The sequence below is a fragment of the Drosophila eugracilis genome, unplaced genomic scaffold (genome assembly GCF_018153835.1).
Source record: "Drosophila eugracilis isolate 14026-0451.02 unplaced genomic scaffold, ASM1815383v1 contig_2088, whole genome shotgun sequence".
Taxonomy (NCBI): domain Eukaryota; kingdom Metazoa; phylum Arthropoda; class Insecta; order Diptera; family Drosophilidae; genus Drosophila; species Drosophila eugracilis.
This window is the reverse complement of record NW_024572964.1, coordinates 5,369,401-5,393,711: the sequence shown is the minus strand read 5'-3', so window position 1 is coordinate 5,393,711 and position 24,311 is coordinate 5,369,401. Positions and strand designations below refer to the sequence as shown.

General features: G+C 39.7%; 2 protein-coding genes across 6 annotated transcripts in view; one reads left to right on the top strand and one right to left on the bottom strand.

Moving 5' to 3' along the window:
* LOC108107547 (protein alan shepard) overlaps positions 1 to 24,311 on the top strand; it is a 135,825-nt gene that overhangs the window by 26,062 nt on the left and 85,452 nt on the right. The window lies entirely within an intron of this gene.
* On the bottom strand, positions 18,742 to 22,997 carry LOC108107549. Its single transcript, XM_017215102.1, has 2 exons — positions 20,684 to 22,997; positions 18,742 to 20,630 (listed from the first exon to the last, which is right to left on the bottom strand). Exons 1-2 carry the CDS (start codon positions 20,782 to 20,784, stop codon positions 18,893 to 18,895), a joined length of 1,839 nt encoding a protein of 612 aa, XP_017070591.1. The 5' UTR covers positions 20,785 to 22,997; the 3' UTR covers positions 18,742 to 18,892.

Here is a 24,311-nt window from a genome sequence, read left to right as displayed (position 1 = left end):
TCAGCAGGATACTTACATACGTACACACACACACATATACATAAAGACAACCGACAGACACGCATTCTGTCTCAATGGCATGTTTGGATTTTTAATGGCCAACACCAGAAGCTGGCCGGGCTCTTAGATTTTTCGACAGAGATTTTTCCGGTACGATAGAATTTCCTCATAATTTTTCCCCATCGCATATATGTAACGCAATGCTGGGTGGAAAATCGATTGAAACTTGTTGAGATGGCCATCGTCCTTCTTCTTCGATTGCCTGCATGTAATTTCATGTATTTTTAATGCAAGCCATGAAAATACATCAGGCCAGGTTTATTTCTACCAACCAAAACCACACTCGACAACATTAATCATGTTAAGGTTTCCTTTCGGGCCTGCCTTTTAAGGCACTACGGAACACCAGAACATGTGTACATCCTTTTTTCGGGAGGGCTGAAGCTGAAATCCATTTATTAGGGGCAACTAGTTAGTGCTCGAGGGGTGGGTCCACACACGCCTATACAGAGTAATAGTTTTTTTTAGTCATTTTAGCTTTCGAGGCTTCTGTATAATTTTCCAAGCTTCCTTGGCTGGATTAAAGGTGAAAGTTTGTATATTAAGAAAAACTAAAATTTAACATAGTTCTTATGATGAAGAAGTACAGATATTTCCGCGATTTAGTTAATGATTATAAATATACATTTTTAAGGTTAATGATGAAGTATCCTAAAATGCGACTTCAAATAACTAAAGTAACTTGCAATTTTGTCATGTACTAAATCCATGGCTGCAAGTGCGATTTTTGCCTTAGCTTGTGGATATTTTTCAATAGCCACTCACAGTGACAGCAAAGGGAAGGCGGTTGTAAATGCTGGTAAGCTGAAAGATGGGGGCAGCTAACCCCCATACCCCTTTGTTCTGTCCTCTTTCTGATGATGCTGGTTGGGCCGAGCTCATGATTTAGATGCGGTGTTGCCATCGCTTGCTTCTGCCTTAAGCAACAATGTCACCATTTTGGGCTATTTGCTGTGCGGTCTCTTACCCGAAAAACCCCGCATCCTTGTTACATCCTTCTGTGCCCCATTGCCTCCTCTTAGCTCACAGAAATGCCACCGAACATGAAAATTAGAGAAAGGTGAAATTGCACGAAATGAGTTTATACCTTGGCTATGCGTAGCCCAACATATTTACATGTCCTCAGGTGTGTGTACTCTATCTGCGTGTGTGTATTTGTGTGTAAGTGTGTGCAAGGATTCTTTACATGCGTAATGATCGAAATGGTGCTGCGGGGCCTTTCCATTGGTGTGGGTTAGCAAGGGGTTACCCTATAAAATTTGTACTCCTAAGGGAAGATATTTAATTCCTTTGATAAAATGCCCTAAAATGTAATTTTATGATATAAAAATTCATAATTTTTTGTAGAAATGTAATACTTTTAAAGCTTTACCAAACATTATTTGGCTTTACACTCTTAAATAGCCTTTAAAATGTCCAAACAATATCCCTACAAAATTATCCTCAATTTATTTTTTTCCTGAAAAAAAGTTTATAAGCCAGATACCCCTAACAATTTTGAAGTTTTGGCCACCTAAACTTTGTTGAACTTTTTCCCAGCGATACACGTATATTTTCTCACCTTACCGGATGACTCCCTGCTGACTAAGCCACTGGTTGACGGTTAAGAGCTCTACAGGAGAAAAAAAGCGAGACCTCCTCCGGACGTAATAACAAAGCCTCTTGTGCGTGTGTGTTGGTGTTACAGGCCGCATATGTGCGTATCGCAGTGTAAGTGTGTAACCTTGATGATGGCACTATATATATATAGGGGGGTATGGTGAGGGTGTGAGGGTTGGGGTAGAAAGGGGGGTCTCTTGTAGAGGTTAGCTTATAAAACGCGCCGTTTCGTTGGCTGTAGGCTACTTGTCAAAAGGTGGTTGGGTAGGTTTACGTGGGGTGCAGGATTGTAGGACCATCCTTTGCATCCCCCATCACCCAAACCCCCTAAATGTGTTACTGAAATGAGGGCTCTTTGCCGGAATCCTACCTCAACTACCCACTGACTTGAAGCTCTACTGATTTGCACGATATAGGGGATATATACTAGGGAAAAGGTTCTAGGCTTGTGGGCAATATCGGTAAACTAGATTTGCTTAAAAAGGGCAGAAGAAGGTGAGGTATCTTTGCATTGGCTTTTCTTACAAGAAAAACCCTTAAATTCAACTTTAAGGTAAGCAAAAACTTATCATTTCTCAGAGTTGGAATACTTTTCTATGGATTTATATATGAAATTTATAAAACTGATTAAAGAATCGATTAATATTTCTTTAACCCTGAGAAAACCAAACATCTGTCTGCTACTTTTATTGCATCTGTTTCGGATTCATTCAAAAAGCTTAGAAAAAACTAAACATAAAACATAAACTAAGACCAAAATAACAGCAACTAGGAGAGAAAAAACTACCAAACAGACAAATCCAGACTTCTCAAAAGAGGAATCGAGAGAAGGGGGGTATAGGGAACTTGGGGAGCTTTCGCCATGGTTGGCTAAGTCTTCCGATGTTCTTCTAGTAAAACCGCCTGCCACCCAAAACCCCCTCTCTGCGGCCCAGCCGCCCCTTCTACACCCATGTGACTTTGCTGACTTGTCAAGCAACATTCCGTTTTAGCTTTGTTTCTTTTTCGCCATGTTTTGCAGTCAGGTTTTTGCCATAAGATATAGACAAAAAAAAAGCTAACCTATCTTTGGTCATTGGAGGATGCTTGAAACTCTGGCCCTCTCGCTTGCTCGTTATAGCCATCTCCCTTACACTTCGAGGGGCCTTTGACTAGCTTTACGGTACTTTTGTCAGTCGAACGGCCTTCGCTGGCATTTGGCAAAAAAGCTAAAGAAAAAAAAAGCGGCAGAGCCAACTGCAAAAGTTGCTTGCCTTTGGCCTCACTCCCACGCTTCCGTCTCTGTCTACTCCGCATAGGCCCCCTCTCTCTTTCTAGTACTGCCGCCGATCTGCCTGCTCTGACGTATTACTGCAGATTATTTAGAAGGTTTTTTTCAGAAGATTTTTGTACCCTTTCTAGGGGTTATTACTGTAGTTTTAGCTTACATTTAAAAAAGAGATATGCTCTTACAATTTTAGCCATAATTGCATAACTTAGCAATTAGTATCTGCCATCTATGCCCCAAAAAAGGCTTTACATACCGTTTAATAAGTTGAACCACTTTGAAAAATCCTGCCTAATTTGACCACAAGCCAATAACAAGTTTTGCTGGCCAATAACTTATTGATTGATTAAAAAAAGAAAAACCTTAAAAGCGTCAAAACAATTTTTCACAACCAAATTAACACCAAATTGGAGCAGAGTTTCCAATAGCTGCCATGGAAACCTTCGGAAACGAAAGAGAATTTAAGACTCGAAAAAGATTACCTTTTTCCTATTTTCCAATTTTTTTTTGGTGATTCCATTTTATAGTTGCTATTGTTTTTGCCGCTGATTTCTTGTTTGTTTTTTATGTTGTATTTATTTTATCTACTCGTTAGCAACATTTCTGTTTGGTTTCAGTTTCGTTGGGGGCTTTTGTCCTCTGGCATTAGTTCTTTTGTTGAAACTTTTTCAGCTTTTCCTATAAGAGTTTCCCCCCTCTCTTGTTTCTGTCTTCGTTTACACGCGCATTAATTTTTGCCTTGTTGTTTTTTTTTCTTGTCTTTTCTGTGTTGGTTCTTGCAAAAGACTTTTGGAAAAGTTTGCGGCTTTAAGTTGAGAGTTCTCGTCGTCGGCGGCAGCACCAGCCAAGAGATTTCCTTTTTTGCCATCGCCTGCTGCTGTTGACATGTGGATATCTTTTTGAGAAGGAGATAGCGAGCTGGTTTCCGTTTTGGTGCCATTTTCATGGTTAATTAATAATGCACCGAGCTTGCCACTCAAGCAAGTTCCGACTGCAACTGCCAACAGAATTTTCACCGCCTCCCCCCCATCTACCACCTCGAAAGAAAGTTTTCCGGGGCTGCAATTAAACCGCAACTCTTGAAATGCCGACAAATTCCCTTTTGAACTTGCCCAAAAAAAAAAGGGGGAAGAACTCGAAACTTTTCTCGATTTAAGTTGGAGTCATCCCTAGCCTTCCCCCCTTAAACATCTCTGTACAAGATTTTTATTGCCCCGAAACAAACATTTCTCGATTTCGTTTACATACTTTTTCCCCTCTCTCCTCTCTCTCTCTCCTGTCATTGTGGTTTTCTCAACAGGGGCGATTCCTGGCAAGTTGTTAATAATTGGCGATCTGGCCAAAAAGTTTCTCGGTTTTTGCCTATAATAAAATTGCTTTCCGCCTTCGGTTGTAAATGAAGTTTAGGTTTCTTGGGGATTGTCTTCATATTCGTTGGGATTATATCATAAAGTTGTCACCTTTGGTTGGGAGGAAGGGAATTCACATGAATTAAGGAGTTATGTGGCAAAAGCTTTATTATTTTTATGCGAATTTTATGGTAGTTTATTTTTATGGGCCAGTTCTGGGTTTTATTGAGGCTATTTAATGTTGTGTGAAATTGTAGGCTGCGTTAAATTAGCGTATTTGAATTGATTAAGTTCTTAAAAAATAATATTCTAGAGGAAAATTAAGGTAATGTTGGAGGTGTAAAAAGTATGAGACTTTTTGAGGAGTTTTATAGGTACTTGAGAAGTGCTTCTGTGATTTTATAGGATTTTTATAATGGAAAATATTTTATTATATTATTTATAGATTACATTTTTTTTTTTTTACATTCTCATGTAATAAAAACCAAATTGATTACTTTAGAATGACTTAACGTAGTCATAAGTCAAGTTTCTTTTCTCCAGTTCTTACAATACTATATAGAGCATGTAACTTTACCACATAAAGTTGTAGATAGACATGTTGAGAATAAATTAACAATAGGAAGTCCCTGAATACCACATAATGCCTAAAATTGTTAAGCCATAAAACCTACAAGTTCATCAAGTATTATTTCGCTGATTTTCAAAAAGCCACAAAGCCTAGGAATAACTTATTTTTCTTGGATGAATTTTCCTCGATCCCGTCACAACAACAATAAATTCAATAGCAAAACAGAAAATGACTAACAGCAGTAGTTGCAATAATAAAAGCGGCAGCAACAACAACAACAACAGAAGCCACGCTCCACAGAATAACAGACGCATTCTCAATTCTCAGCTGCAGTTGACGCTGGCGTAGACGCCGACTGCAACAGAGGCAGCAGCAGAGACAGCAACTGAGGAGCGGCCGGCAAAATATTTGCAACGAACCGGCAATAGAAAGAGACCAAAGAAGCAGACAGAAAGAGACGGGCAAACAGGAGAGACAGACAAAACACAAGAGCGCAGTGCAACTTGCCCGGCAACTTTACACTGAGCGAATAGGCTGCATTTTTAGTTTTAGTTTACTAACTCTATTGGCAGAGATTTTAAGGGGAATTTCAACAGGCTTAACATTTAATTTCGTAAAATATACCTTAAAAATAAAATAAAATAACGAAATTATGTTTTTTTTAGCAATTTATAACTAATGACAATATGATAGATTTTTAATTTTCTCAGTGCACAACATCTGCTTTTGTCTAGCCAAGGGAAACCTGCTGGTTTTCCTCCCGCCTTTTGCCACTATTTCCCTCACCATTGCACCTTTGGCTCCACTGAAGTTGCATGTGAGAGAGCGGCAAACGATAACAGTAAAAAAAAGTCCAACAGACATACAAATATGGGGATATAACGAATGTTATATACCTGTTAATTAGGAGTTTGTGTGGGTTTAAAAGTTTATCTGTTGATGATAATTGATATGTACATAATAATACAAATCTGGGTGTTTCCTTTATCATAATTTTCCACAAGTCAAATTATGTTTGGAGACACTTGATGATGATGGTAGATCAGATCATTATTATCCGCTGCATAACATTGATACTCCTCAGACTCATATAGAGAGGGGGACTGCTAATAAATACATTTTCAACTTCGGTAACAAAAATAATATAATCATGATACCCTGTATCCCCTCGAGTACTGGGTAATCAAAAGCCAAAGTCTCGACTCACATGCAATGCAGCGCTGTCGAGAGAGCGACTGTGACGCCGGCAGAGGCTCGACTTCAGATTCAGATTCCAGAGTCTAGAGCACGTTCGGCAATTAGTTGAACTTCGTTGCTCGGGCCGACGAGTCGAAAACGAATCGAAACTGGAGAAATTCCCCAAAAAAAAAAACAACAGCAGCAGCAAACATTCAAATACAAATCCAACAAACAAACAACAACAAAAAACTCCAACGGGCGCGCAAAAAACAGATAAAACTTTTGCCAGTGCATGAAAATCTAAACAATTTGTTTAAATAATAAAAATAAATATATTTGAAATTGAAAAGAGTTAGAGAGAGGGTAAAAAAGTGAATTGAACTTTGGCAACTTTGAACTTTGATTTCAATATAACAGCAGCCACAACAACAACATGATGGCAGTAATAATGAATGGCAACCGGCAATGTCTGGCTCAAAACCCCAATCCCCATTCCTTTTGTGACCAAAACAACCCCCCTTTGACGACGCCACTGCTGCTCAGCCAGCTTCGACGTCGCAGCCAGCGCCACCGACAAATTTATCGATTTTTTCAGCCGCCACATTTGTTTGTAGTTGCGTCCGTCGTGTTGTTGCTGTGTTTGCTTGGCAGTTTTACCATTTTCCGGCTTTTCTTTTAATGCTTAAATATTGCATATTCTTAATATAGTGTAATTACTTCCAAAGGTTGATTAAAAAATAAGGAATTTATCCGAAAAGCAAAGCTTCCTTTTGTGTGCAAGTTTCAAGTTGTGTTTGTGTGATTCTGTGTGTGCGTGTCTGCGCTTGTCTGCCAGGCTTGCCACCTTTTCCAAAAATCAAAAGCGAAGAGAAGCAAGGAAAATCCACGCCAAAAGCAAGCAGAACTTTTTTTTTGCTTGCCACTCCCCAACAACAAATACCAGCAACAATAACAACAAGTTGAGTCAACGCTCTGCGATCAACAAAAACCAAAAAAGAAAAACAAAAGTAAAAGTACAAAAAGGTAAATAATTTTGGGAAAGGGAATGCCGAATTTGTAAATTGAAAGTAAAAGGTTATTAAGTGATTAAAACCCACATACTGTATAAGGCTTTCGCAAAAAGCGATTAAGGAAAAACTGCTCACTACATAACTGAATTGAAATCAGTAAGCGATGTGTATTTAGCCATTATTCATGGGCTATAAATAAGATTTTTATGACTAACGCAGATGCACTTGAAAAAATTCTAACTTTAAAATTTTCAAAAATTAATGAAATTTATTACACCTTACCTATATTTTCATTAAAAAAGATCTTAAGTTCTTTACTCTATTTACCTCTAATGCGAACTTTTCACCATTTTCCTTCCATGTTGAAATTCTAGAACCACTATCACTATAAAGCTTTTTCCATTTTCCGACTGCAGAATCACTGCAACAGTTTGAGGACGTGCCAACACCAACGCGACACTTTTCCTTCCCTATCCCCTCAGCCACCCCTTCACCATTCTATTGCCACTACCCCTGCCACATTTCCCATCATCATTATCGCCGCTGTCAGCGTCATCGCCATTCGCCTACTCTTTGCCTTGGCATGTCAGCGTCTTTTTGGCGGGGGCGTGGGCTGCAGAGGGAGTAGAAGGGGCTAGCTCTTTTTGGGGCTTGCCAGGAAGTTGCGCTAATTTTGAGCGGAAGTTTATTGCCAGCTTCATAATTTGCCTGTCGCTGCTGCTGCTTTTGCTTCTGCTTCTGCTTCTGCCGTTCTCCCCTTTCCCCCTTTTATTTTATCACTTTTCCCGCGGCGGGTACTTCTATTTTGATGGCAATTACTGTACGTGGAGAAAGCGTTCAGACTAAAATTAAATTCTGCCTGCCTAATCCCATTAAATATCTCGTGAATTGCGCTAATCAAGTTGTTAATTTAATGTTTGCTAAATTTTTAATTGAATTATGAATAAATGAAATTTCATTTCTAGCTCTCTTGATGGCTCTTCTTCTCATCTTCCTCCTCCATTCCTGACTTCATCTTGGCTGTTTGTCTTTTTCAAGTTGGTTAATTAAAATAAATTACATGTTGAATATTGTACAAAAACCACTTCTCTGTGTAAAATTGGCGGCGAAATGGTGGGAAGTAGCGAGGGCTGTGAGGGGGAAAATTGTTAACTAGCTGAAGTTGGGAAAATTTTTGCCTAACGAATGCTGGAAGTTAGTTGGTCGCAGGGAAATGCAAAAGACAACTGCTGATGAGTTGACAAAGGCAACGACCCCAAAATTGTTTCATTTTTTTTTTTAATTTTAATTTGATGCACAAATGAAGTCATAGAAGCGGACGTTGTTATCTTTTTAAATGTGTAAACAAAATGCAAACTAGGCGCTTTAATCTTTAACTTTGTGATTGCAGATTTTAAAGGGGATTTTTTGTAGGTTCTCTATGTAGTTCTTAAGTCAAGTCTTCTATTCCAATTTTACCTTTTAAAGAACACAAACTTTGAATTCCTTTTCCTTGCTTGTTTTTGGGAAATATTTGTTTTTGTACTACAGAACTTGCTTAGCTGTTAATCATAGTTACCTTTTATGATTAGAAAATATTTAATGTATCATCCTTGTACACCCAAGTCTTCCTATCTATTGCTATATCCCAAAAAGCCCCTACATTCCCACTAATAAGCACACTCATACGCCCCGTTGTGCGCCAACGACAACGTTAAACATCAGACGTCTGCAATTTCGATGACTTCGGCAGCAAGTTTTTGTCGCCTATACGCTTGGATGGGCTTGGATAGACATGGATGTCTATAGGAATATAGCATATATATATATATATATACAGATATAGCAACAAAGTTGTTTGGTGATGGTACAACATCTGCAACAGTCTGCAGATTGCTAATGGCCATTGTTAGGGAATCTTGTTTTGTGGCGGGTTTTCAGATGGCCAAAGACCGAAAGAGAACATGCTCAAGCAAAAGTGAAGAAACAGAGTGACAAAGATACAGATAGAGAGACAGAGAGAGAGAGATAAGTAGAGTCTATGGCAAATTCCTATATCTCGGTTCAAGTTGCAGCTTCAATGTTGTTGAACCGTTAGAAACGTCTTTGCTTCGCGTCATTGGAAGATGTTCTGCCCCTTGCAGTTTTTCCCCTTCTACCAACCAGTTTTCCTTCTTGTACCCCCCTCTGCATTTTCACTTTTCTGCAAAGCTTTTTTTCCTGTTTTGTTGTTGTACATTTTTTTTCTTTCGCATTTTCCTTTAGCGTTGTTCCGTTTGCCGTTGTCCAACATCCAACATCGTCTAATGCATCCGCTTAGCCTCGCCTCGTTCTCTGAATGGAATGGCTAAGCCAGCGCCAAAGCCAAAGCCAGTTAACGCCGAGTTTAGTTGGCCCAAAAGGGGGGGTTTTAAAAAAAGAGGAGGTGGAGGGGTTGGAAAATGCGTTTAGAGCTTGACAGTCAATGCACCTGCTCACGGACTTTTCTTTGTCCGCAGCTCTTCCCCTCTCCCCCGGGGGAGATTGTCATTGTCTGGTTTTTTTTATCGCTGCTCTCTCTCTTTTCCTATCTATAAATCTCTTTTCCTCTGACCAACTCCTCCTTCTTTTTCTATTTTTTTGCAACTGATTTCCATTTAATTGATTTCACATTCCATACGCGTGATTCATTTGGATCCATTTCCACAAAGTTTTCCATTCGTTTGAATTGAAAAGAACAGAAGTTTAGTTAGATGACAGCTGAAATTGGGGAAGTTCTTAAGAAATTTTGGGTTTAAGGTTTAGTAGTTATTAGTTAAGGGAAATATAAGCCAAAAACTTAAAGTTTATTGTACAATTTAGTAGCATTTAAGTAGTAGTTTGTAAACTAATTGGAGTGTCAGAAAATGTTGTATGTGTTCAGCAACTGTAACAAATATTTCGACAGCTTTTTACAAATTTATCATGGCATGAAAATTCCATATGCTAATTGTTGTTAGACCTTCACTTTTTCTATAAATAAATTTTTAGGCACGCTAACTATTTAATCTATTCCAGACAAGTGAATAAACTAAAATATGTTAATTTTAAATTTTAAATTTTTAAATAGCCAACTAAAGGATTTAACTTATGATTTAATCAGCAACACGCGGCGTGGCTCTTTTCACAGAAACCAGCCAAAAAGATTCAACGATTACCACTTTTGTCTATCGTAATTATGACCATAATAACCCCCATCAATTTCCGTTATAATCGCCAGGCAACGAAGCGAACATCATGCCACTTATTCCATTGTCACCTTATCCCGCATGGTAAATGTTTATTATGCCTTTTTTTTTTCTTTTGTGGGCGTTGGGCCAGCGGGATAGGGTGAAAGTTAACGAACCATAAATCACGGGCACGATCAATGTCCGTATCTATGGATATCCATATGCCATGTCTTCGATGCATTCCAGGCAGATACAATGACATCAATTACATGCCATAACATTTTGCATGTGCAATTTGGCCAACTAGTTTTGACTCTTTCTCTACCTTTTATCCTATCTCTCTCTCTCTCTTTGTAGGAAAACTGATAAAGGGGACAGGGGTATGTAGGGACCTCCCCCCACTTAGCGCCCAAAATGGCCAAGGGGGGGAACGGAACTGAACAGAACGGAAAATACAGTTATTTAAGGCCTAAAACAATTGCATGCCTCGCTGGCTTTTCGGTCGATTCTGGTTTTGGGCCCAGGCTATCCATCTATTACGGCCATATCCCTCTCTACAGAAAGAACCCACCTCCCCCCTTTTTCGGCTCACCCACCAATTGCAGACTGTTTAAATAGACAACCGTCTGTGTCTGAGTTTTTCAGTCTGGCCCGTGCTTTAATGCGTCGCTTTCCCCCTACCTATTTTCCCCATCTATCCCCTAACCCTCACCCCCCTCGAAATGCACTTGAAATGCTTTTTCCAAGCGCATTTTCATTTATTTTATTGCTGGTTGTTTTTGTTGCTCTTGTTTGTCTCTGTTACTGAGAGGTTCCTCTGCAGCGATATGCAATTTGTTTTATACGCTCATTGCCTGCACCGTCTTTCTTTTGCCTGGCCCCCTTTGCCACCCCCTTTTGAAAACCCCTTGGTAACCCCCCTGCAAACCTGCACCCATGCTCCTCTGTTTCATATCTGTGTCTCTGTCTATCTGTCTGGCTGCCTATCGAGCGCCGTCTATCTGTCTTTCTCTCCTTTTATTGAATGCCTTGCACGAGGCACTGCATCATGGGGGTATATTGGTTAGGAAGAGGCTTCTAAATAAATCTTAGATTACAGCAATAAATCATAAATTAACGTCTCAATGTCTTCCAAAAGAGAATCCAAGATTTTTTTTTAATATTTTCTTAAATACATTTTAAGGATAAGGATCCAAAATAGGATCATTTTTAGGATTTCTTAATAGCTAAGCCTTTGAAATTTTTAGAAATCTTTCCTTTCACTGGATATACTCCATTCGTTACTTTTATATCATTTTTCCTTGCTGCGTGCTGCATGTGCCACTTGCAACTCTCAGGCGGCGTTGAACGTTCAGCGTTCTAAATTAAAGCCTGAAGAGGCAGTAACTGCAACTCGAACGTCAGCCCGCTATATCCACTGTACTCCACACTCCATGCGACTCGGCTCGAATCGACTCAACTCGACTCGACTCGCCAAAGCAAAACTCGTCTGCGGAATGAGACTTAACAAGTGGAAAAGTCTAAAACCGCAATCAAGTGGCAAACAGACCAATACACACAAAATACTTTTTGTATTATAGAGAATTTTTTTTTTGGTTTATTTTTAGAAATTGCCAATCAAACACATAAACCAATCAAACAGAGTGGGAGAGATGGATGGTTGGGTTTAGGTGGGGGGGTTAGGGACTTGTTACCTTGATGGATTCGAACTGACTGCAGGTTGTTACATTGTTACAGACGATTTGGCCCCGCCTCTACTGCCAGCCCTATGCCCACTGCCAGCCAGCAGAGGCACTCCAAGTTGGTCAAGTTTTTGGCCAACTTGTCCGCTTGTCGTTGGTTGACTTGAGCCGACTGGAATTGGCCTGACTTGTTGGCCCATTTGGCATTGTTTTGGCTTCAATAGCCAAAGTCTAGCATTGACATTCTTCAAATGTCTAGCCACGCCCATTTATTTGCCATTTGCATGCGAGTGGGAAATTTCACACTTTCCCTCCCCCCAAGCCACCATTAGAATTAATTAAAATATTTGCACTTTGTATTTTATGTTTTGTTTTTAAGCCCCAGAAATGGGTTTGCGGTTATAATTATTTGTAAATATTTTATTAATATGGAAAAAGTCCCCTCGTTTGTTTTATTAAATATTTACAAAATATTTTTTACAACACAAAATTTCATGAATTTTGTATTTTGCTCTTTTTTGGTGACTTTTTAAGAGTTCGGCGAACATCATTAAAATTTGTGCGGAATTTTTTATGGATTTCATTTATGCACATAAATTGCCATTTGCCATTTGGCATTTTGCGGTGAAAGAAAAACACAGCTGCGTATTTCGGTTAGCCCTATCTCTACCTTTACTTTTTAATATGGGCTTTTAAAAATTTGCATATTTTTCATTTGTTTTTTGTTTTTTTTTTTTGGGTTCTTTGTGTAATTGTCCGCCAGGAAATGGGCATAAAGAAATTATATATATTTAATATTTTTTATGCTAGCATAAATCATGAGCGGAAAAGATGTGACATTGATATGAATGCGAATGATATTACAGGATTTTGAAATGCAATTTCAGAGTTCCGTTCTGGATTAGGGGAATGATTTGATTTATGGTCGAGATAAGGGTAAAAGCAAAGGATTTATTTATGAGTTTGCAATTTATAAGTTAAATAATAAAGTTAAAAAAGATATTACTAACAAAGAACAGATATATTTTATAACATTTTTAATTTTTAATTAACTTGATTTTGCGGCTAACTGCTGAGCAAAGCTTATAACATTTTTGGGCATTACTCATACGCCGCATAGTAAGCTTTGAGTGAAATTAGAACGAGCGCTGAAATGCAAATGAAAGCCGACAGAAAATGTTAATTAACTGTACTCGTCGTGTGCTTTTTATTAAATAATCTTAAATAGAATTACGTGACTTTGCTGCGCTTTGCCAGACACTTAATTATATGTTGGAAAAACCACACACAGACACTCTCATTAAGGTGTACGCACACCACACAAACACACACAAACACACATACACCTTCAGTTCATTTTCATGTCCAAGTGGTTTCCGAGGTTGGTCTTTGGGGTTCTTTTTTTTTGGACTGCCGGCGGGTAAGGAAAAGCGCTTAGCTGTTTTCCTTTTATTATTTGCTTACATTTTCCTTTATTTCATTTGGCTTTACTTTGCTGTTTTCATATGATATATATATACACTCACACACACACACATATGTAATACCCATCCCCTAATCTCACTTCTGTTGATTTATATTTCGTTTGCAGCCTTTCTTTAGCTAGAGGTTAAGTATCTGTTTACATTTCTTTCTACACCTTATTCATTAAGTGCGTTTTGCCCACGAGCGTGGGAGTGTGTGTGTGTGTATATGTGTGTTGGTGTGCGTTTGTATCCGTGAGAAGTTGTTTATTATGTCTTGGTGAGGAGCCAGCTGCCACTCATCGATTTAGTTCAGGGTAACTATAGGGTATCCTTGTTGGGTTTGGTTACTCTAAGGAAAGAGAAGTTACGTTGTTGGGGTTTTAAAGATTTATACAAAAATTTAAATCATTATAATTATTTATGTTTTCTTTTTGTAGAAAAATATTTAAAAAAATGCTTTTTAGCGTAAAAAAGGAAGAAAAATGTTTACAAACTCTTTTTTTGCTCATGAAATTTAAACAAACTCCTAAAAATTCTTCAAAAAATATTTTTAAAAGAAGTCATAAGCTTCTAATGTTCATCTTTTATTCAAAAATCACTTCTATCTTTATCATTTAATTTCCTAAAATTTATTTCCTTATTTATCCACCAAGCAACAGCGACTTTTGGCAGCTTTTCCCAGAACAGCAAGAGTATTTACCCATTTGCTTGCCACCAATAATTTTCGCCTCATTGTTTTTCCTTCTCTTTGACTTTTATTATGCGCTTGCAACAATTTGGTTTAATAGAAATTTTTGCTTTATATCGAGTGTTTTGGGTTTTGTGTTGGAATTGAATTCGATTCGAGCTCATTTTGTTATTTTTCCCGCCCACCGCTGAGCCAGCAGCATTAAATTGGTGTGGCCAAGAAAATTGTTTAGTCGGGATTAGCTTTCAGCTGGCTGCTGCTGCTGCTGCTCCTCCTTTTTGCTTGGCCTCATAAAAAGTTCATTCGCCAAAATGGCCAAATGTTTACTGTGCTTCAATCTAGCTTCTGGGCACTCGTCTACTCCCCTCCCCACATCTCACCTCTTGCCACGCCCCACATTTTGATTCCGCTTTTTCGCATGTGGAATGTTTTCTGCTTTTGCGGTTGCCTTCTCCTCCTCTTCTAGCCAATTGTTGTTTATATATTTTTGGCTTATTTTTATTAGCTGTTTTTGCTGGCATTGTTTCGTTCTCCTTTTGGCCGAGTTGATTGCCTGGCTCCTTGCCGGAAAATTGATTTGCATTTGTTTGTGGGTTGGCAGGAAAATTGCAGAGATCTTTCTCGATAATTGAAAATTGTATTTCGCACGATTGAGGGTTAAAGGTCAGTGAGGGAAAAACTTCATTGGCAATAAGTTCTCGAACGTTGATGCGAGAAAAGAGTTAGGTACTTCTTTTGGAGACTTTTTAAAGGGTTTAAGGTTTGAAATATCAAAACTCAAAGTTTTTCAAGACTTTTAACTGTTTTTAAAGTCCTTTCCCAGTTTGATATTTCCCATGTCTCGTTTCGATTTCTGTCCTTGTTCATTTGGCATCACTTTGTGGCCATTACCAACTTAATAGCAGAACTTCTGGCCAGCATGATGAGGTCACCTTCTGATCAAAAACACAAAAAAAAAGAAGTGGAGAGGAAAAAAAGAACCAGCAGAGGGCAATAGAAACACCATCACCATTCTGCCATCAAAACGAAGCTACAGTTTTTATTCAGTTCTGTGCAAATAGGAGAAAGCAGCTGCAGTTTGCAGTTGCCGAGTGGAAAATTTAATTACATGCAAATACCGTTAACTGTGCAGGGACAGTCCTTTTTTTACTTTGTTTTGGTGGACAGGATTCTATGGCCAACATGCCAAAGGACTTGGGAGGATGACGATGATGATGATGCCATGGCCAAAGGACAATCGTCTGACGGTTCCTTGTTATTGTTGCGAGTTGAAGTGTGGTGGTTAGCAGCAGCAGCAGGAGCAAAAAAATAAAAGGGAAAACAGAGTTTTCTTTTAGCTGCAATTGCAGTTGTTGTGGTGGCAATATTCCACCCACATGCATACTCTTACATATATGGAAATCCTTCTCATAAAACTCGTTATTATTCCTGCTTTGTTTTCCACTCTTTTCTTTTTTTTTTGTTCTTTGTTTGGTATGAAAAATTCCCAGCTATGTTTTGTTTTATCTATGCAACTCTTTGGGATATTTGTTTTATGCCCGCCAGCAGGTTAAAGCAAATATTTGCATATTAGCTGGATTTTCTACCTACCCCTACCTACCCTTCAGACAGCAACAATATTAAGTAAAATACAAAAACAATGTTCAGCTTTAATATGAAAAACTGAAAAACTAGAATTTATTGCAGAAGAATGCAATTTATTTAAAATGCATTTCTGCCCGAGGCAACTTTGTTGGTATCTAATGGAGCATGATGGCTATTGTTTTCACTTGCCTCACGTCGATATGTATTTAAATGTATTTTGCGTTTAATGGTTTTTATTTTGTTTGCTTAAATGCACTTTGAGATAAAATGTATAAATCAAAACAAACTTGAACTTTCTTCTTGACTTTAAAGTTATAAAAGTCTTTAAGATACACTTTTTGCTCTTTTAATTTCTAATTTCTTAAACATTTTCTTGTTAATTTCCCTAAAATCAAACAATATTTCTTTTCCTATGCCCTTGGGTAAGGTTTTCCAAGTTTTTTGTTGGCCCTAAAACTTTCCTCGCTGCACATTGATTTGGTTGGAAAATCGCAAAGTTTGTGGTTCTGCTGCTGTTGGTTGGCTGTCAAAGTTGCAGTTGCAGTTTTTGGTTGCTGTTGCTGTGGGAATTATTTGCATGCTGCCATTGTTTACACATAGTTACTGTCGTTGTCAGTTAATGTAAATTTGTTTTTTACATTACATTTGCGGTTCTGGCATTTTGGGCTGAACTTAAAATTTACAATTGGTTAAGTTTTGTTTTTCGGAGGAGAGTGAAAAGTGTACCAAGGCTTAACATTTGGTTGTTGGTTTAAAAAAATGCTTTGGGGTTTTAAGACTAAAAAGTAATTTATTTTGCACTTTATTTAATCTTTAATCAAACTTTAATCATTATTTTTAATAATTTTGTGTCTTTAGACATCTAAAAATCATATTATTAATAACTTTATAAGAAAATCTTCTAAAAAATCAAGTTTTTAAAATAAAAGTTAAACTTAAAAGGCTTTTTTATGCATTTTACAAAATTTTCTTACTGCCACACTGCGTATACGTAATTTTCCCCCTTAAATTACTGCCTACGTATACCGTTTATTTTTCATTTGAAGCCCATTTAACCCCAGAATCGCCCACAAAATTGAGCTTCATACTTTCTTGGCAAAATTTGTCCAATCAATTAGTCAGTATTGCTCATATGCGAACTCTAACGACGTCTGCTTTGACTTTGTGGCAGCCAAAGAGGGAAAATGAAATAAGAGAGGAGAAGAGAAGAGGAAAATTCACACCCCCAGAAACACTTAACACACAAGCGTAGGTGGGTGTTAAGCCTCAGGTTTATTTACATGGCCAGGCTTCTTGGGACCAGCAACGTCAAAAAGTGCACAAATTACCTATGAAGGGTCGATGTACGTATATAGGATATATATAGCTATATATGTACAAGCCTGCTTTAGTTACAGAAAGCCACTGATTTCCCCACCTTCTTTTTTTTTGCTGGCGCAGTCTGACAATTAATCACTTTGTCATAGGCGAAGTCTACCTTCGATTTGCCAGCAAATATACACATACGAACCTTTACGAACCTTCAATCATTAATTTATCATGTGCACTTAGCAGGAAAATTGCGACAAACCCCCGGTACCTCTCTTTCTTTCACTCCCCCAGCCAACAGTTTGCCTCTGAATTGTCCTGCGGACTGTGTCCAGTTTGTTGTTTACTTTTTGCCGGTTTTCTTTTCTGGGTTTCAGGTTTTTGTTTTGCATAGTTTGTTTGCTGTTCGTTGGTGCTGTCGTTGACATATGACGCCATATGGGCTATAGAGGCGTGGCAGCCGCAGTTTAATTACCACAGTTGAGCATGGGGGCGTGGCATAGGTAAAACTACAAATTAATTGCGCCAACAATTTTGCAGCAGCAGGAACGAAAGAGAGACGTGTTGCCACGATATTTACACGCAAAATTAAAAATTAATGCAATCAGCAAACAGGGGGAAAAAAAATATATAAAAAGGAAAATTCAAACAAGCTATAACAAGGATATGGCAGGATTTTTTTTTTCGTTTCATAATGTCCACTTTGATTGTTCAGTTGATGAAATTTTAATTGTATTTGAGTGAATGCAATTTATTATAATAAATATATGAAATGTGCATAATAAAACCCAAACTAACTATGCTTTCTCTTCTCTCTTTCATTGCAGGTAAGCCGAAAATTCAATTAATTAATAACGAAATGGTTAATAAAGGTAAAAGCTGGAATTTAAGCCATTGGCAATGCCAGCAGAACGAAGACCCCCCCGTCCCCCCCTTTTGGAAACTTGAAAAGCATTTTACTCAACCTGTCGTCTCTATTATCTCTCAGCGACAGGCGAGACCACAATGTCAGTCCTTTTTCGCCTTTGCTGGGCGATGTCGAAAAATGCAATTTTTAAATTTCCATTAATTTCGCGCTGTCGACTTTCTGTGAAATGTCGCTGGGGGTAGCGAGAAGAAGAGAAGAATCCACCGCTCGAATGCAAAATAAAGACAGAAATGTCTCCCGGTTGCAACGACAATGTTGTTGTCAGCCATGCAAATAAGCACAGGTGAGATAGGGGTAGGGGTTGGAGAGAACGAACAGGTAACCTGCTGTCTAAGTGACTGATGCCCCAGTCTATGTGTTCGTTCGGTTTTTCCTGGGGAAAATGGGAAAATGGTAAGGCTCCTCAGCAGGCCGCCGGCATCAGCTTCCCGTAGCGCTCGTTTCGTTTCGTTTTTTTCTTCTTTTTTTTTTGCTTTCACCTGTTCTGTTTTTAATGACACACACACACGGACCACGCCCATTGCCCACCACCGCCGCCCATTGCTTGTCGAGAGGTGGCAATAACATAGAGAGGCCAACGCTTCAAGGAGCCGCCGCGTCCTGTGACTATTTTAGCCAGATCCTCTCTTGTTGTCGCTGCTGTCTCGCTGAACAAGCGATTTTCCACCGACAACGTGACATTTAATTCAAAATGTTTTACGCGTACCCTCACACCAGCTTTTTTCTTTTTATTTTCCTGCTTTTCCCGAACACACATACATTTTCCTCTTGTCGCGCGTGTGCTTGTTAAAACGAAAATAGAAGAAAGGATAACAGGTCGAGACAAAGTTGGATATGGAAAAGCAAAGCTGTAAATGATAAATTGAAGCTACTGAAACCATAGTTTAGGTTTCTAATTTAACTCTTAATTTATATATTAAAATTTGATCAGTGAATGAAATATTTAAGACATAAATCCAAGATTTTGTAGAAAGTAAAAAAGTATGACAAGAATTTGTTGAATCCATGGCCTAATCAAAGAAAGTTCCTCAAAGCTAATCATCATCGTCTTCGCCTTCGCCTCCTTCGACAACACCACCGCCACCGCCTTCCTCCTCTTCCACCATCTCCTCCGAAGAACTGATCTCCACAATGGGTTCGATCTCCGAGACCAGATCCTCCTCAAAGTCACTAATCTCGCCCAGCTCTTCCAGACACTTGTCGTAGTTCTCCTCAAAGCGAATGTTCTCATTGAGAGATCTAACCTCGACATCCTCATCAGGAGGCAGTAGAGCAGGAGCTGTGCCCGGTGGACATTCCGTGATGTTTCTTATCCTGAGAGTATGAATATGGAATATGGCAGATCGATTAGATTCCAAAAGAATCTGATGAAAGACACTCAAGAGGCGATCCATATTGCCAAACATTCGAACGGAGGCACTTTTCGGATCCTCGCCCTCTTCCAGAATGCGACCCACAATGTTATGACGATAGGGATCCATTAGATAGATGAAGTTCGACTTCTTCCACAGCGAATACATTTGATTGTTGATCTGGAAGATGATATAATCATTCTGATCGAGAGCCTTTTCCAGCATCAAATGGAAATCATTGAACTTGTACATTGGCACACATTTCCACCAGCCCTCGTAGACATTTGGTGTCAGCATAATCTCGGCCACAAACTGACCCATGCGTATCTGTCGTGGAAAATCGTCAAGATCCATGGGCTTATTAAGATCCGTGCAGGGTTCCCAGCAGTTTTTGCACATATTAACGCCATAGCACATGACCTTGTCGTACATTTTCATATTCCAAGTGGCTGGATGGTCGATTTTGGAGGCTAAAGCCGTAGCCACAGCCACTGGTAGTGCACTACGATTCCTCAGAGCATCCTTGGAGTTAAGAGTGAGATGTAAATTCGACTTGAGATACGCATAGTCCGAGGCTATAACATCGAACTGGCTCATACGCATGCCATATTCCCGTTCCCAACTTTGTCCTGTGCTTCCCGGCGTGGCCAGGCGAACCACGAGAATCTCCCTAATGGTAAACTTAGCCGTCTTCTCCAGATCACTCTCCTTCTTGATCAGCCAGATCACATTGTCCAAAGACTTGAGGCACAACAGCAAGGGAAAGCCCTCTTCATAGTTTGGCCTCATGGTGCTCTTGTCCCTGCCATTCAGATCCATTACCATCCAAACACCTTTCTCCTTCCAAATCAGTAGATACCAATCAGGTGTATAGAAGACGCCATACTTTGACTTCTTGAAAAAGGCTCTTAGGATTCTTCGGAGATTCTGTATAATGCCAGGATAACCATAGATCTCAAAGGGCGCCTCCAATTCCATGGCAAACTCAATCTCGTTTATCTTAAAGTGACGCGTCACCTTCTGCTCATTCTCATCGTAAATATCAGGAGATTCTACCGGATTGGGCATCGGCATATTCTCGGAATCATTGTACAAAACCTGACCCTCGTTCACTACCATGTCGATCATCTCCGGTTTCCATTCATCACGCCGCGTGTAATAGGAATGAGCAAAGGCTTTTAGATTTCCCGCAAAACGAACGCTCTCCTGGTTTGGAATACCCCCCTTGACGGGTATTGTACCACAGACTACTCCTATGGGATAACCCAAGGACCGGTCGATGTCACTGCGTCGCATTCGGGCACACTCCTTGGGATCAAAGGGTCTGAAGTAGGGCTCATCATGGCCACCGAAGATCAGGCAGTTCTTAAAGGAGCAGGGATTATAGGGCTCCGGCCATAGTTTGTCCAAACGAACCAGGCTGTATAGGAAGGCTGAGATATAGGAAAGATAAAAGTTGACTTTCCAACTTACGGTGCATCACAGGGTGCACAGGGGGCAGGTGGACAGGCAGGCGGACACCCACAGGGATATCCTGAAGGACAGCAGGCTCCTCCTTTCATGCGATTGGCCATTTTACAAGGATTTTGAAACGAAATAAACTTTTTAGTTTATTACAAATAATTTGTAGAAGTTCCGATTGTTCGTTTGCCTATCGTTGGTAGTTACTGATGAAAGGCATTTCTGAAGGTTGTGACAGGCAGTTAACTAAGTTGAAAGGTGTCTATGATTAGCTTTCACGGTTTCTTATATAACATAGCTTTTCGTTGAAACAAAAAAGTGAACTAACCTACCAATGAATGAACCTTTCCAACTTAATTTGTACCTCATGGTTTTCCTGTATAAACCTAACCACTTCCATTCTATAAAAATCACTTATCTCAGCACTTAACCAACCTTTCATTAGCCGCTCCTTTCATCAATTGACTCTGACTCACCTGCTGAAAGATTTGATCTGGCCTAAGAGCACCTAACAAAACCACATTGGAAAAACCCACTCTACTTTCATTACACAAATTGCGTTTACTTCTGCTGCTCTGCTTGGGCAATAGAGAGAGGGAGGGGCGGTGGCTCACTCACATGGGAGGATGGCAAACTTATGATAATTTTTATTGTGCTCGAGCCAAGTCAGCAGTGGAAATCAGTTGAGGGCCATTTTTGTTGTTTTTGGTTTTTACGAGAATGGCAGTTAATTTCTTATCCGGCCAACAGAAGAGACAGTTAACACAGGCACAAAAGCTAAATGTAATTGGAAAGCTCATCAAGTTCTTGTTTTTTTTTCTGGTTTTGTTGCTTGCCACTTGAGTGGGTCCCGGAAAAGTATGCAAAGAATTTTTGTGCTGCCATCAAGTTTGGTTTATTTTCCGCTGCTATCAGTGTGTGTGTGTGTGTGTGTGTAGCGTGCGGTTTATTGAAAACCAAAGCAGCGTATACGTAACGTAACGTTGAGAAGGTATCAGCCATCATCAACTGGGGAACCTCGTCGTCGAAGTCAGAGTCACTCTGCTTAGCTAAGCTGCTTTGATGGCATTTACGAGCGAGCCCTTTATTGTCCTTTTGTTTTTGCTCCTGTCGCTGTGTGGTATCCACGTAATTGGCTTACCAAACGAGTGGGTTTTCGGGTAAAAATATATAGAAAGAGCAAAAGAGAGAGAGGGAGAGCAAACACCGAGTACAGTGCTATTAACAATTTCGTTGTGTGCAACGTTTTTATTTCGTGTCATCCAATCAGCAAGGATACCATTTCAACCCACACACACACTCCCCTTTTTTTTTTCTCTGGAGCTCATGTGAGATTGATTCCCCGAGCAGCCATCAAAGGGGATTCCTTTCCCGTCTTCTTCTTCTCTTCTGAGATTTTTCATTTTTTTTTTGTGGGGTTGGCCCGTCTGGACACGGACTTCCTTTCGATATCTACTCGGAGTGCAATAAATTTAGCTTGAATCGTAAATTTTAAACACTTCATTAAACAAACGAAAAAGGAAGCGAAATCGCTTAACGATTATCGCCTGGCTCTCACCCACTCAACGAGCTGCCGCCGCCCATTACTGCCTATGATTACACTGAGCGAAAAAGTGTTACCTAAGAAAATATGCAAAAATTAAGTTACTTTCTTAATAAAAGAAGAATTTACTTCAATATCTTTCCGTGCATTGGGAAAACTGGACTGGCTCTTAAACATTTTCCTTTCCATTTTCCATTTTCGGTGCTGCACCGAAGTCCATGGGGAGAAGCCATGCCAATGCAGCCGTAGTGAATAGGAAAAACTTCAACTCCTCTTGTTCCGTACCCGCCATCATGATGACCACTGTGTAGCGAAGCCCAAGCCTGGCAACCTTTCTATTTGGCCATTTTCTAAGCGCTCTGCGCTTGTCGTCTGGTTCAGTGCTCAATAATGATTTCCATTGCGAATTATTTGCATTTCCCCAAACTCATTATGTTTGCATTGTGCAAAAATTCGCTTCGACATTTGCCATGGTGGCCATCCACCTGAATCTGTTATCCGTCTTCCACACCGCCTCTTGATCTGAAATCCGCTTGGCTTTCCCATTCCCTAACCTACAGATTTGTTAGCCTTGGTGGTTTTTTTTGGGAGGTTGCTGGGATTCTTGGAATTTTGAATGGTTTTTCGGCTAATGGAATTTCACTCGCACTGATTGAGTTATATATTTCAGAATGGGAGGGGTAGTAAATGTATTTTCCTATATCTTAATTTATGTTCATTATGTTTAAACTTCAGTTAACTATTTAATTCTTTGCCACTTTTTGCGGTCTAAAATTCAATTAACTTAAAATCATGAGAGCTGGACAAGCATAAAATGTTTTGAAAAATGATATTTCCGGTTGGAAATGGTTCACACTACCCTTCATCCTTGTTTAACCCACGCCATCTCGACCATTTCATTTCATTTCATTTTCGTTATGTTTCGTTTATTACACGTCAAGCGTCAATGAATGTCAGTTTGACAGTTCATAAGACAAATACGACAATGGCAGCGATGCCAGCGGAAATGGTTGGTATAGTTTTGAGGGGTTTTCCCTGGGAGGAAGTGTGGTTGGAGAATACAGGTGAGCCTGGGACAGGTGCGTTTGGGTGTTACGTTGCGGACATTATTGTGTCAGCGTGTGTGCAGCGTCTTGTGGCATATGAGGGACGTGATCAGGCGTCAGGATAGCACTCCTTTGTACACCCAACACCCATCCGTACACTGCATCCCACTGAATAATGTGTGTAAATGTGAACCAAAAGACGTAGCCCGTAGTCTTTGGCCATTCTCAACGAACGTGTAAGTGGCCCCGGGCAGAAGGGATGGATGTGGGTGGAATGGTTGGAATGGATGGATAGATGGATGGATGGATGCGGCAGGATGTGTGAGATGCTGCAGCTGTCGTCGGAACATGACAACTTATTGGCATTTGGCTGCCAGCTTCCCTGACAGTTTGCCTCTACATTTAAGGCCTTAAACAATTTCTAGCTGCAAATTGAAAATCTGATAAAAAGTAGAGTAGAGTAGAGATGGCTATCAGTTTAATAGATTTGAAAAAAGGAAGAAATGCACTTGGAAAACTAAGAAGATACTTTCTGAACTTTACTTTCAACACACAATCCCTTGTGTTCTATAACATTTTGGGCACATTTTCTCCCTGTGTACATCTGCGCTGTCCTTAGGACTTGACTCTCCTACTCAGAATTCTATCGCCTCTGGACTGGCTCTGCTCCCTTATTGACATTTCCCCTCCCTGGTTGACAGCCTAGAACGAACTTTTCAATGCATTGTCATAAATCATTTTGCGGCAAAAACAAGTTGAACGCCACGCCCACACATCTGACTGCCACATGCCGTGGACATTCCATTGTGTTTGCCAGGGAAATGTCCGTGGGTTTTCGCTCACCCAAAACTAGGGGAGAAATGGTCGGAACGGGGGCAGTCTGAGAAAAAGTGTGCGAAAGAGATAGGGAAAGCGAGAGAAATGTCAAAGTTGAGCCAGCTCAGTGCTGTGTGAAGTGGTGGGCATGGTTGGAATTCCCTTCCTGTTGGAATTCCACCTCCACTTATTTTTGCTTAGCTGCCTTGGCTTGGCATATGTCAAGTTCCTCGGC

Excerpts from the sequence above, each read along its gene's own strand:
- LOC108107549 (XM_017215102.1), bottom strand. The coding sequence starts at position 20,784 with ATGGCCAATCGCATGAAAGGAGGAGCCTGCTGTCCTTCAGGATATCCC. Across the intron at positions 20,631-20,683 it reads TGTGCACCCTGTGATGCACC|CCTGGTTCGTTTGGACAAAC; the intron begins GTAAGTTGGAAA and ends CTTCCTATACAG.